We start from the raw sequence: 14,561 nt of genomic DNA, 5'->3' as shown, positions 1-14,561 counted from the left end.
AGTCATTTTGGCTCAACAGGTTTCTCCTGGATAAGTTAACTCTTATTGCCAATGGCTTAGCATAAGAAGTGTCCCAGTTCATATTTTCTTTCCTCTTCAACTCAGTTGCTGCTTGGAACCAGATTCTCTATTTTTTAGTTCTTTCCATGTAACATCCTACACAGTTTTCTTTTACAGTCTATACAGGTTTAAGTGAACTCACTGAGAAATTAGCAAAAAAAATTAGAACCCAAAGCAACAGTTTAGGATGCCTTTGTTGTCAGAAGTTCAGAAGAAGCTGCGAGACAAGAAACAGCTTTGCATTGCATGCGGACGCCCGAGGAAACAGATCCTGCATTGATCTCATATTTGACGAACATTTTCACATGAAATGAAGCACCTTTCTGTTAAGGTCTCGTCCATGTTATTCTGAATATCATCCGTTTCATCTAGGTCTCCCATACAATGATTTTGTATCATTTTACCATCTAAAATATCCACACGCCTTCTCGGAAGCTTGCGTCAGTTGGTTGGCCTCGCGGAAGAAAATGTTATCTTCGACGGTTTTGCGGATAATTTAGCGCAGAAAAATAATTCCTTGGTGCATTATTTACTTTCCAACCCAGCTTATGACTTGATAGCTTAAATTTCTTTGTAAGGGAGCATTTTCCATCTAATACTTTCTCATATTTTGAGGTTTTCGATTATTGATCAGCAGGTCCTCCATGCTATCGTCTACAAAATAATGGATTTAAACCCACTGATCATTTTTATGCATATTTTAAATGATTCGTTTTCATCACCATTCAAACGTTTTAAACCATATCAAGATCATATTTTTGTGTTTGTGTTGTTCATTGTTAGGTTTTCCAGATATCGCCCATGAAACGAGCACAAAGTTTCACTTTTAAATCACGTTTTCAATTGAGCGATCTCGAAATTTTGCGTGTTTTTGAGCCTTTTGACATCTAGTTATTGAAAACCAAAATAATTTTAGACACAATATTAACAGGTTATCTTATTCCTGTGCTCTGTTGATCGCTTTCTTTCAAATTCTTTGAGCAATCATCGGATGAAAAACTTTTCTGGTGTCATTATTTTAGCGGCCATCGAAACTTCACTGGCCGGCTACAGTGATATGTGTATCCCCGTGATATGTGTATCCCCGCACACATATCACTAGTGATATGTGTATCCCCCGTGGGGATACACAAAACACTGATACGCGCCTGGACATTCAACGAACAAAATGGCGACTCGGTTGCGAGGTTCCAACGAGCGCTGTAAAGAGTAGAAGAAACCAGAAATGAATTCGCGCCCAACGGAGCAGATTAGGATTTCTTGAGTTTGGTTGAGTTCCAACCGACTCGATTGTATATCTGACTAAAACTTCGAACAGCGGATACGCATATCACTAATTATTTATGGCGCAGTGACCTCACTGTGTATCCCCTAAACACAGCCGTTAGATTGGCTATCTACCTGATCGAAGAAAATGGCCAATTATTGCCGAAACGTGCTGGCTGCTTACTCGCTACGACGTTTATACCCAGGTTGAGGTTTGCGGAGTTTGCAACTCGAATGTCTAAATATCTAAACTGAAATCGCGTGCAGGGGTACACATATCACTAATTATTTTATGGCGCAGTGATATGTGTATCCCCAGAAACACAACTGTTATAATATAGCGCATCAACCTTGTCAAAACCGCAGGCAATATTTATGGTTAGCCAAATGTTGCAAAATTCAACAACTTGGACCTTCATATTCAACAACTTATATTTATGTTCAACAACATATATTTATATTCAACATTTTATATTTATATTCAACGATACGCATTTTCTTTCAACTTCAACCCAAATTATTTTCATTCAACAAAAATATTTGTTCAACTTCAACCAAAAATAATATCATTCAACAAAAATATTTGTTCAACTTCAACCAAAAATAATTTCGTTCAACAAAAATATTTGTTCAACTTCAACCGAAAATAATTTCATTCAACAACAATATTTGTTCAACTTCAACCCAGATTATTTTCATTCAACAAAAATATTTGTTCAACTTCAACCAAAAATAATTTCATTCAACAACAATATTTGTTCAACTTCAACCACAATTATTTTTATTCAACAATAAAGTTCCCGGACATTCAAAATAGTCATTCAACAAAATTCCCCGTCCCACCCCCTGAACTACCCCGAACGCTGTCACAAATCCCTAGTGTTTTGGGTACCCAAAACACTGAAAGCGTAAAACTGATGCAAGTGAAATCATCCACAATTCTGTTCAAAACCCATTTATCTTCTTACGAAGCTTTGTCTCAATAAATTAAAGCGTTCTTTAGCTTGATATAAACACAATACGTCTCTGAAAATAGTCGCAATTCATAACAGACTGTCTGATCCGAGTCCGCAGTTATAACGACATATAAAACCGAATTCACGCGCCAAAGATCCTTGTATGAACATGCGCTTGGTGCCTATCGATAACCCTTGAAATGCACGTTATTTAAAACGAGAAAGGCGCTTTCTAAACCTCCGATAGTGCGGCGATTAAAATCAATATGCGAACGAACGGCCGTCACGCAATATGCAGGTCTCAAGCTGTGACCGACCTCTGTATGTGTTGCCTGTCGGAAATAAACTCTGGCTTAGACTTGTTTGTCGCTCTTTCCTTGACCATCCCTCCTAGTATATGTAGATTTTGCCGGAATATATAAGATGAAGATATAAAAGGTTTGCTTTGCCTTTTAATCCTCGGTCGATTTGGCTAGCCTGAATTAAAGAAACGATAACAAACAAGCATATTGGAAAGGGATACCCATATATCACCAGGGATTTAAGTATCCCACTTTCCCAGTGTTCAAAGGACGTAGTCTTGTCTACTTTATTTGCATTTTTTATAGAATTGTCTCCGAAGAAAAAAACTGCTTTGATGGCAAAATCTAATAGGAGGGATGGTTAAGGAAAGAGCGAGAAATAAACAAGTCTAAGACTTTCCCTGTATCCAAGGATTAGCCTTGTATATACTTTATTTATATTTATTTTGGTTTTGTCTCCGAAGCAAAAAACTTATTTCATGGCATAGAGAACTGTTCCCCGGCAAAATCTACGTACACTAGGAGGGATGGTCAAGGAAAGAGCGACAAACAAGTCTAAGCCAGAGTTTATTTCCGACAGGCAACACATACAGAGGTCGGTCACAGCTTGAGACCTGCATATTGCGTGACGGCCGTTCGTTCGCATATTGATTTTAATCGCCGCACTATCGGAGGTTTAGAAAGCGCCTTTCTCGTTTTAAATAACGTGCATTTCAAGGGTTATCGATAGGCACCAAGCGCATGTTCATACAAGGATCTTTGGCGCGTGAATTCGGTTTTATATGTCGTTATAACTGCGGACTCGGATCAGACAGTCTGTTATGAATTGCGACTATTTTCAGAGACGTATTGTGTTTATATCAAGCTAAAGAACGCTTTAATTTATTGAGACAAAGCTTCGTAAGAAGATAAATGGGTTTTGAACAGAATTGTGGATGATTTCACTTGCATCAGTTTTACGCTTTCAGTGTTTTGGGTACCCAAAACACTAGGGATTTGTGACAGCGTTCGGGGTAGTTCAGGGGGTGGGACGGGGAATTTTGTTGAATGACTATTTTGAATGTCCGGGAACTTTATTGTTGAATAAAAATAATTGTGGTTGAAGTTGAACAAATATTGTTGTTGAATGAAATTATTTTTGGTTGAAGTTGAACAAATATTTTTGTTGAATGAAAATAATCTGGGTTGAAGTTGAACAAATATTGTTGTTGAATGAAATTATTTTCGGTTGAAGTTGAACAAATATTTTTGTTGAATGAAATTATTTTTGGTTGAAGTTGAACAAATATTTTTGTTGAATGATATTATTTTTGGTTGAAGTTGAACAAATATTTTTGTTGAATGAAAATAATTTGGGTTGAAGTTGAAAGAAAATGCGTATCGTTGAATATAAATATAAAATGTTGAATATAAATATATGTTGTTGAACATAAATATAAGTTGTTGAATATGAAGGTCCAAGTTGTTGAATTTTGCAACATTTGGCTAACCATAAATATTAGCACCCGACGTTTTTACACGGCTTGGGTTCACTGAAGTTTGAAACTCGATAATTCCACTAAAAACGCGTGCACGCGTGCACGGGATAATAAGGGATACACATATCACTGATTATTTCATGAACTAGTGATATGTGTATCCCCATGGACACAGCTGTTATATTGGCTTTCTACCCAAGAAGAAAAATGCCCATAACATTTGCATTGTCAAAGCTGGCTTGCTAGAAATATTCACACCAGGCATTTATTCATAGCTTGGGATTTCTGGAGTTTCACTGACCTCGGTTGTACACCGTCGCCTACCGCATGCAGGGGATACACATATCACTAATTATTACATGGCGCAGTGATATGTGTATCCCCTGAAGACAGCCGTAATCTAGGCTAACTGCCGAAGAATAAACGTCGAATATTGTGAAACGTGCTAGCAATATTCGCAGTATAGCAATGTATACAGCTTGAGACTTAACATATCTTACAAAAAGTCGAACTGAAAAGCGGGTGCAGGGGATACACGAGTGCCACTAATCATTTTATGGCGATCGGGTCGAAGCCGTGATATGTGTTTCACTCCACGAATAATTCAGATGCAAACAAGGCGATGAACAGTGGAGAATATGCGTTACTCGAGGGGTGAGAATGCACCGCGCAATTAATATCGTCCTAGAAATCCGGTGCCGTGAAACTCAAATTGAAATATATCTAGATCCATTTGGTGTTCAACTTTAAATTCATTATATCCTGCTCGCAGAAAACCAGTTAGGATCAAGAACACAATTCCAGCAGCAGATACGTAAACCTTTTCAACTACAAAAATTGAGATTTGTGTTTTACTGAAGCCTGTTTGGGTTAGTCGTTCGTCCGGTAAGCGACCGGACGACGAGAGCGCTTTCAAGGAGGATATTGCTTTTTAAAGTAGAGGGGAGGGGGGTGGGGGATACACATATCACTGGTCGCCATTTTGGGGGGGATACACATATCACTAGTGATATGTGTGCGGGGATACACATATCACGGCAATACGACAGGTCTCAAAAACCGCTGATTGGTTGGGGACTTTTTTTTAAGGACGCGTGCGCAGAACGTTGACCGCTGACTTACTGCGGGGATTGGAAGCGCGATCGAGTGGCCATTGAACGGTAGTTTGTGTGAACTGCGCTTGATTGTGCTCTTTTCACCACAAGTTGGTGCTTTTTCCTTGGCCAGTTTGTCAGTATACTTGCACTTTTATCAATGGTTATTTATGAAGAAAGACTGGGTTGTCGAGGATGAGCATAAAATCAATGGATTGCAGTTGATGTTTGCCGACAACGACGATGTTAGCCTGCGCTTAGAGGAGCACAGCAAATTCGGCGCGAAATTCTGCTACATCCTTGCATTGGTTTCTGTTTGGGATTTGTATATAATGGAAGGATCTCTGGTGGATTCGTTTCCTTTTAAATTCTACCCTGGTCCCAGAGGTTTTTCTTCATTTTTCTTTTCGCGAAGCGGCGAGAAAGAAAAACCTCGTCTTTCTTTCTCGCCGCTTCGCGACTCGTGTTTTCACCACTTCGCGGCTCTCTCGTAGCTTTCTCGTGCGGAGAAAAATCAAGAAAAATCTCTGGGACCAGGGTATGTAAATTCAGAAGCGCTCCGCAAATTTTGCTTGCTTTGATGTCATCAACCTTTTTCCTGTAATCGATCATCGAACTTGTCATCCCCTCGATTTTCTGACTCTATTTGAGCTTTCTTCTGGTTCATCGTCGTCTTCATCTCCACTGTTTTTGTTTTCTTCAAGCTGAGCTGTCATTGGCATACACCTCAGCTCATACAGTAAAAGTCAAGAAATTGGTAAGCAGAATTCTGTATACATACAGTTAAGAAGGTCATTAATAACTTACATTGTACAACTTTCAAAAATAATAGTTCATTATATTATGTCCACTTCACAATACATGTTTGTGATGTTTCCACCTTCCAATAAAATTCCATACCAGTGGCCATAGCACCTGACCATGCAATGTCTTCATTACTTAAGAATTCGAAAATGGAAAAAACCAGGAGATTCTTAACCATAATTATTTTGACAATTTTTTTTTGAAGTTTTTCTTGAGTTAATTTCAACAATTTACCACAGGTTGAATGATTCTGTTACAGTTTTGAGGCAATTTATTGCTTCTAAAGCCTCCTCTTTTGAAAATTTGATTTTCCTACACAGTTACAAAACTAGCTACCTTCTAAAATTAGAGTGAAGGATTTCAATCTTTTTCCCTGTGAAAACTTCAAGGTGGTTCTGAAAATTATGTGCCATACCTTAGCAGCACAAACCATTTCATGTCCTATGTCTTGCTAAATTCTTAAAGCACACTGCATTTTTTACAAACATAGATTACTTTCATTCCTTAAAACCTTTTTCAGCATTTGACCAGTTGAACTCTTTGAATTGCAGAGGGAGATGTTGAAGGAAGTTTTGGCAGTGATAATTTCCTCTTTCAACGGATACAACACCAAGGAGATGCTGAACGTCAATAGCCCCTTGCCAAGGGCGGACTGTGCCACCCTCCATGGTCACGTGAACATTGCGGTGACTCTTAGTGATATCATCTCCCAAATCAACTACTTCCATTTTGTTGTGACTTTGTACATCCACAACTGCAGTGCACATATGCCAAGTGGTACTTGCTACAGAACTTGTGGACCAGATAGTGCTTGGCATGCAAAAAAATGTCTTCCTTGATGAAGAGCGTGAACTTTCTATTCTGCAAGTTTTGGGTGAAACACTCTACATTTCTGCTCTCGGAGTATACAGTAACACTGAAACTTCTATCATAACTCTTATTGGTATTACCTCCTTGTATTAATGCAAAGTAGACTCATCTTCTGTCTACGATCATTGATTGGACAATAATTTTGTTATGATCCACAACAAATTTTTCTGTTTTCTAAGTTGGGCACAGAGTGGAAATACCAAAAAATTGCTGGTTCAGACTAACTAATTTAATTCCAGTTGATGATTATTAGCAACATGTGATCTCACGTTTATTGCCTCCCTTATTAAACAAATTTTGTTTTTGTACTCCTGTCTTCTTGTCTGTCGACCAAGGTCTTTTCATAGTTAAGTAATGGCTGTGGGTGGCGGCTGAACCCAAGAACCATGTACACATCAGTGAACTGTGACTGGCTCCTTTCATTTTGAGATTTGAGCCATTTGCCCTCTGAATTGGAGAGTTTTTCTAGCAGGCACACAAACACAAAAAGATGTTATGCCAGATGTCCCTGATAAAATGCAAAGTAAACATTTTGTCTCTGAACTACTGTAGATACAGGTATTTTGCAAGTGACCAAACAGTCCAGCAGAATGCTGATCACAGAAAGCTTCCATTTCAGTCAGATCATAGAGGTGTTTACCACCCTTGTGTATAGTGCTTCAGCTTGGTCAGTGCTCTGTGAAACTGTTGAACATGTTTGCCAAATTCTGGTTCTGCTATAAATGTTCACAACATTTTAAAGGAGCTCAGTCACGGTTTGCACATATTAAAAAATTTAGCCTCAACTTTTCAAATTCGTTGTTTGTAATCCATGTTAATCTGCTCCATCCTTAGCCATCCTTGTTCCTTTATGGTTTATCATTGTCTTTGGTGTTTTTCTATCTTATTAAACTGTTATTTTCAGGTTTCCTACCATTTAAAGGTAATTTTGTATGTGGCCAAAATAACTCAAAATACCGTGACTGAGCTCCTTTAATTTCTACCTGTATTAACAGTTGAGTACAGTCAAGGATAATATTATCTTGATACCTTCATTAAACATGGGTTAGCACTTCAGCCCTTTTGTTGTTTATTAGCACTGATGCATGCTCAAATATAGTTAAAATTTGTAATGAGCCTTGACTACAGAGTGATGGTTGACTCTAGGGGGAAAGGTTTATAATGATCCCATTCTCAAACTGCAGCTTCTTTTGGAATTTGCAAAAACTGACTTATTTGTCTGTTTTCAATTTCAAATAAGAAATTAAATTTACATGTTTGATCACAATTTTTTTTTTCACTTGAATGGAATGGTTGGGGCGGAGACTGGTGATGCACAACTTGCCAGTCAAAATAGGGTTATAGTTACTTTGTGTTTTCTCCAGTAACTTTGCACTGACTTGTTCAAGCTCCTCAACTACATTGTGTATGCTTTCATGTTGTAATCTGGCGACATTTAAGTTAGCATTCTGCTGAATGATTTAAAAGGTCTGATGTAATTATTTTGATGCTATACCTGTATACCTGTGGGGAAACGAGATTTGATAATGATTGGTATTTTTTCTTACAGACATTTTCATTGAATAATACATTTTTTTCTGACATTCAGATTCATGAAGTAATTTTTTTTTTCACTTTAAATCCTAAATATTGTTTTTTGGGTTTTATATTCCAGCAATACTTGGATCACACATTGACCCAGGAGTGCTTTATAAATCTGGCTCTCTGTTTTTATTAAAAATCAATAAGTTGAGTCTTTTAGGTTGAGTTGTGTCAACTAGTAAAGCATTTTCTGTATGTTAAACTTTTGGTACTGATGCTGGAAAGCCCTTTTTAGGGATGCTCCGTAAAGTAAACGCAGGTATTGTATGGTGCAAGATAATTTTTCTTTATTGCTTCAAAAACAAAAGAAACCATTACAATGCCCTGATCAGAAGCCAGTGAAGTGCTTATGCTACCAACCTTGCATCCTACTACAGTGTACGATTATTTTTAATTCTGAGAAGCTTGAATATAAGCTTATGTACCTACCTATTTCGGCGAAATATAATGTTTGCTGCAAACTATTTGCTCCTGTGCGTCTGCTTGAATTAACTTAAGCTTAAGTGTTTGTTGCAAATGCTCGGGTTTAAAGAAAGCTAAATCGCTGTGGTCCAGGCTCTCGAACACTGTAATGTTAGGGGTACTTTAGTCAGCCTCCCTGATCAGGTGTCACCAGCGGAACTTTGCGGAAAGCAACAAGTTGTCTCGTTTAATATTTTTCCGTGAATTTTCATTTGGCCGAAAGAACAGAAAACATACCCTCCCCTAATTCATTTCATTAACAGCGATCTGATCGAGCAATCCTTTTCTTTACCGCCTCGAAGGGCCCGTTGTCCCTTGGCGCATATTATTGATTTCCACAAAAAGTACAAGATCTAAGAGAAATCCAGTTGCTTGTTTTGAGCTAGGTAAGCTAAATTTTTCAAAGTGGATGTACCTTGAAATGGCGGGAAAAATTCGACAGCTAACCGTGACGCTGAGAAGAAAGACTACAACTCCATCTTGATATTCTAAACAAATCCTATTTTATTTCACATGAACAAAGAGAGGCGTGCAATACACTACAATAGAGCATTGATTAAATGATGGGAATTACAATCTTGATGGTATTTAACACGAAAGGAACGCCTAATGAGAAAACAACTTGTCTCTACTCACAGAGTCACTTTTTGCATCCGCTCGGACGAGGTCTTGCCGTCAGATTGCCATTAATCCAGCCATTATTCATCGTTAAAGAGCTTCACTGAGCTGCTCCTTTCGGTTTACAACCATATAATGCCTTTGGGAAGTGTTTTCTCAAAACCATGGAAACGAAAAAAAAGTCATTTTTGATATTTCCTTGCGGAAGAAACAACGATAACGTAGTCCAAATCTCAAGCTTAACAAACACTGGGCCGTCTTAACAAATGAGAAAATCAGAGTCCAGTTTCTCTTCCACCAGTAGCGAACGTTAACACAAGGGGGAACCAGGTAAGGGTGAATATTCTGTAGAAAATGACCGCCGATCTCACTAAACACAATGCCAAGGCAAACTAGAAACGTCGAAGGCGTAATTCAACCGATTATGGAAGTTTGAATAAATGTATGAGCAGCCTGATGAAAGGCTGAATTACGTGGCGAAATCTTATTCGTCCATTTTGAAACATTTGAAGGCGGGAACTGAGTGCGCATGCTCAGCGGTTTTCCAGACCTGTCCGGGGATACACATTTCACTGTGACACCGGCTCACAAGTGACGTCATAATGGCCAAGATCATCGGGTGCGCAATCGCACTGCTACGCAAGCGAAGTTGACCTCTCCCTCCTGCTCCAAGACAACGGATTTTTCAGCCAATCAGCGGTTTTTCCGCCGTGCCCCGTTGAGACTTGCTCATGCGCTTTTTTTTTTTCGTGACGAAGTGAAAATAGAGAAGTGGTCACTTCCGATTCTTGACCGTCGTATTTCAACTTTTTGCCCAGCTAACACGGGGAAAACTGAATGTGTACTTCATTGGACTGCAGAGAGAGAAACTACAGGCTTTACATTGTGAGTTCAGCGAGAAATATTGTGAGTAAGTGCTAGTTTTGTGTGCAATTTTGACTCGTTTCTGAAGAGTGTTAATAGTCGTCAAACTGGCCAAAGTTGCCTACCTTGTCTCTTATCATCACACCGTTGGAAAAATTATTCGGTAAATTACCCATACATTGAACGAATTCAATGTCAGCTGCTGATCTCCATACAAACTCTTAATTTTAGCCACAGTTCTCCATACAAACGAAACTAAGAAAGAAGCGTAAGGAGTTTGGTCAATTTCTTGTCACACTCCACAAAAATCCGATCTAAAAGGTAACCAGAGACGGCTGACTTGTTGATTGTTTCCTTTCAAAGTTTACAGTGCGTCTGAAGTTCACTGGAAAGTCTGCTGCTGGTGTGAAACTATCGAATCACTGTTTAAGTTATTCGCATTCCACACACAAGTACGTATCGAAATATCTAAATAACTTAGAAGCAATTCTCCAGGAAAGTGAAGGAAAGTTGGAAATGCCATGGTAACCGAACTTGATCACCTCAGCCTGAGGTCTATGTTTTGACCAAAAAACTCACTCTCAAGAAGTAAAAATAAATGAGTCTGGTTCTCAGGTGCATGTGAACCAATTCAAATGAAATTCATACAGATGGTAGAGGCACTCGCCTAGTATATAAAATTTGCCGTTTAAGTATTTTGAGTTTTATAATCAAGAAGACAATGCTCATCCTACTATGTTGCCTGTCAGCCATTTTGACAAGCCGGAAAAAGAAGCACAACCATATTCGTAATTTCTCCGAAGGTACTCTTTCTCAAAAAACCAAATTAGCGGCAGAGCTTAAATAGATATTGAAGTTTCTAAATATTATAAAATCTATTTGAGGAAAATTATATTCTGGCCATGGGTGTTGAAGACATCTGAGGCAAGTTGCAAAAAATTGGAAAATTGAAAATTTTGAGGGCACTTCTGTTTAGCTCAAACAGGCTTTAGATAGAGAATATCCGCTTCAGAAGTATTTTCTATCATGTTATCTGTTATCTACATTTGATTGATTAGGTTTTGGCTGACGAATTTGATGAAATATAAATTGAATCAAAGCCTACCTTGCAACTTTTGGGAATTTCTTCAGGATGCTTTTGTCGTATAGTATGGGTCTCTCCTTGATTTGCTAGCTCCATTTTCTTGACCAAATCTTGCACAGACTCTATCTAACTGGCTAGCCTGACCGAACATCTATTTTTAGACCACAGATGATGTTGCATTAACCCAAATAAAGAATAGTTGAACGCAGGTCACACACAGTCGTGTGTCGAGTATCGAAATAATTCATCAATATAATCCATCCAAAATCCATCCAGGAAGTTAAATAGATGCATCAAGATCACGGCTAAGCAAATGTATGTCTGTGACGATTCTGATTTAAGTCTGACTAAATCGAGCCGTACATTCCATGGTGCATGGTCGAGAAGCAAAGAAATCGTTGTTTACGACCAAATGTATGTAGACCAGAAATACGCGGAACAAATTAACTGCTGACTGGATGTACTTTTAAAATGCAATATACCCGTTTTTTGTTTGTTTGTTTTTGTAGCTTCAGATAAAGCAACATTGTCGCAATGGCATTGTCTCTTCTTTAGATATTTTTGGTACAATATATCATTGATAGAGGGATAAAAGGATGACTTTTGATCCACTTTTATGACTGTTTTACAGTGGTGAATTTAAAGAGGACAAAAGAAAAGCACTTCACTGATCGTTTTGCACATTTTGATTGCTTCCATTGGCTTCACAACACTGGATCAAGTTTATATAAGAGAGGATACCATTTATCATCTCTTGGTTTAGCTACAGTAAATCCAGGAGTACTGACAGGTGTTAAAATATGTTCAGGTTTTTGTTAACAACAAATGATGTGCAGGCTTAAATGAGAACAAGGAAGTCAGGGTCCGAAATTAACTTTTTTCGGCAGGCGCCAACTGGCGACTGAAATTTCTTTTTTCAGTCGCCAAATGGAAAAATGTGGTCGCCAAAAAGTGTCAATAAAATTTTTACTTTGCAGCGAAACACAAACCAAACTTTTTGGTCGCCTCAGGCTTGCCGGCAAACATTTGCGATCAATGTAATCAGGAATCAAACCAGTGCTGAAATCATCTTTTGACTACTTTGACAGATCCACATTTCCACCTTTGGACACCCAGAGAATATCTAAATCTTCATCTAATTTCTTCGCGATGTTCTGTCTCCACCTTGTAATAAATTATGGAAAGATTTCAGAACATCTTTGGACACCACATCGCCTGGATAAATGTTCATGGCGAAAGAACGCACATGGTGTCTTGTGCCCGCGATACGCATGTTATGGGAAACTGCTGAAAAACATGGCAACGAAGCTTTGCACTGATCGTCGCTGTGAGACGTTGTGGTAGAATTATAATAACAGGAAAATTGGTTTTATACTTCAAAAGCAGCGGGAAGGTAAAAAGGAAGTGACCAATTGGCGGGCGGCTTTGAATTTTAATTTAATCGATTTGGCTGAAAATCAAAGTTATTGTTAGTGTAATTATCGTGGCATGAAATAGTTAATCGCCTGCTGGCGACCAGTTGTGAAATTCTGGTTGCCAGTGCAAAATTTTTAGTCGCATTAGCGACCAGGAAAGCACAGTTTCGGACCCTGGAAGTTAGTTTTTCTAAGAACTCTTGGACGTTCGAACTCTGTCTGTCTATACATGTATGCATAAAAAAAAGGAAATTCATGCTGTGCATGCCAAAAATGCAGATTGCACTTGTACCTATTCAATGAAAAATAAAATTCAGCATGGGGTCCTGTGGTATGTATGAATCCGAGTTAGAATTTGCACCTAAACATTTCAACCTTGTACCTAGTTTCCCAGGGTATGATCGAGATTGCTCAATGTTTAATTTTTCTTTGATGCTTTTATTCAGTTTTTCGATTTTCTTTTTTTTTTTGTTTTGACTTTCTTCACCATTGCTATTGTAAAACAACCCCATTACAATACGATATCATTACTCTTACATCCAGTGTTACATCCCATTACATTGTGTTACATCTCGTCAGCAGTCGTGCTTCTCGGACTTCTGACCTACACTTTCAGTTTATGTACCATTGTTGGCTTATCGGCTACCACAATATCTGACTTGATTTTAGCCTAAGAAGTTACTTTGGATTGTTCAAAGGCATGCATTTGCTTTGTACATTGATCTCGACACATTTACATTACTTCCTGGTTGGATAACATTGATGAATTTAGGTGCTCGGCAGCAGACATCACAAGTATTACGACCATATTTTGACCTTGTCAACTATTCTTTGTCAAGTGTATGCACGCTACTTGTATCATCATCTCTGGTCTGAAACACGGCAAACTGGATATTCAATGGGAGTAACCGTTAAATTAGAGGTTGCGCTAGATTTGGTCAAGAAAATGGAGCAAGCGAAGGAGAGACACTGGAGAGAACCACATGACAAAAGCATCCTGAAGAAATTCCCAAAACCTTCAAGGTAGATTTTGTATCAATTTATATTTCATCAAATTCATTGGCCAAAACCTTATTAACTAAATGTAGGTAACAGACAAGATGATAAAACTTAAAGATACTTTTGAAGCTGATTTTCTCTCTCCAAAGCCTGTTTGAGCCAGATACTAGTGCCCTCCAAATTACCAATTTTGCAGTTTTTTGCAATTTGCCCCAGGTGTCTTTAGTACCCATGGCCAGAATATAGTTTCCCCAAATTGATTTTATGATATTTAGAAATGTCAATATCTGAGTGTGTAATATCTGCTGCTAATTTGGTTTATGTGGAAAGAGTACTTTCGGAGAAATTCGGAATATGGTTGTGGTTGTTTTTCCTGCTTGTCTAAATGGCTGACAGGGAACATAGTAAGATGAGCATTTAATTTTCTTCTTGTTTATAAAACCCAAAATATTTTAACAATGAATTTTATAAACTGGAAGAGTGGCTCTACCATCTGTATGAATTTCATCTGAATTGGTTCCCATGCACCTGAGAACCAGTCTCATTTACTTTTACTTTTTTAGAGTGGAACTTTTGCTCAAAACATGGTCCTGAGGCCGACGTCATCTAGTGCGGTTACCATGGCTAAAATACATCTGCCGATCCAACTAAGGTAGTTTTTGTTTATCCCTCAAGGTAACCTACCTCCACACAAAAATTGAAGGGAGG

The 14,561-nt window shown here is 38.3% G+C and overlaps 1 protein-coding gene across 4 annotated transcripts in view; it reads left to right on the top strand.

The window, feature by feature from the left end:
- The first annotated feature begins 10,276 nt into the window (after window positions 1–10,276).
- LOC145484609 (uncharacterized) overlaps window positions 10,277–14,561 on the top strand; it is a 35,089-nt gene continuing 30,804 nt past the window's right edge. For 2 of the 4 annotated variants that reach the window (XR_014049037.1, XM_081463205.1), the window contains exons 1-2: window positions 10,277–10,401; window positions 10,719–10,807. Coding sequence is in view for 1 of the 4 variants with exons in the window: in XM_081463205.1 (XP_081319331.1) it covers window positions 10,329–10,401; window positions 10,719–10,807 (162 nt within the window). In the remaining 3 variants the exon portion in view is untranslated. The remainder of the gene's footprint in view (window positions 10,402–10,718; window positions 10,808–14,561) is intronic. The other 2 variants (XM_081463206.1, XM_081463207.1) reach the window with 2 other exon arrangements.

Source organism: Orbicella franksi, chromosome 4 (genome assembly GCF_964199315.1).
Source record: "Orbicella franksi chromosome 4, jaOrbFran1.1, whole genome shotgun sequence".
Taxonomy (NCBI): Eukaryota; Metazoa; Cnidaria; class Anthozoa; order Scleractinia; family Merulinidae; genus Orbicella; species Orbicella franksi.
Note: the sequence above shows the minus strand (reverse complement) of the source record. Positions and strands in the feature narration are given on the sequence as shown.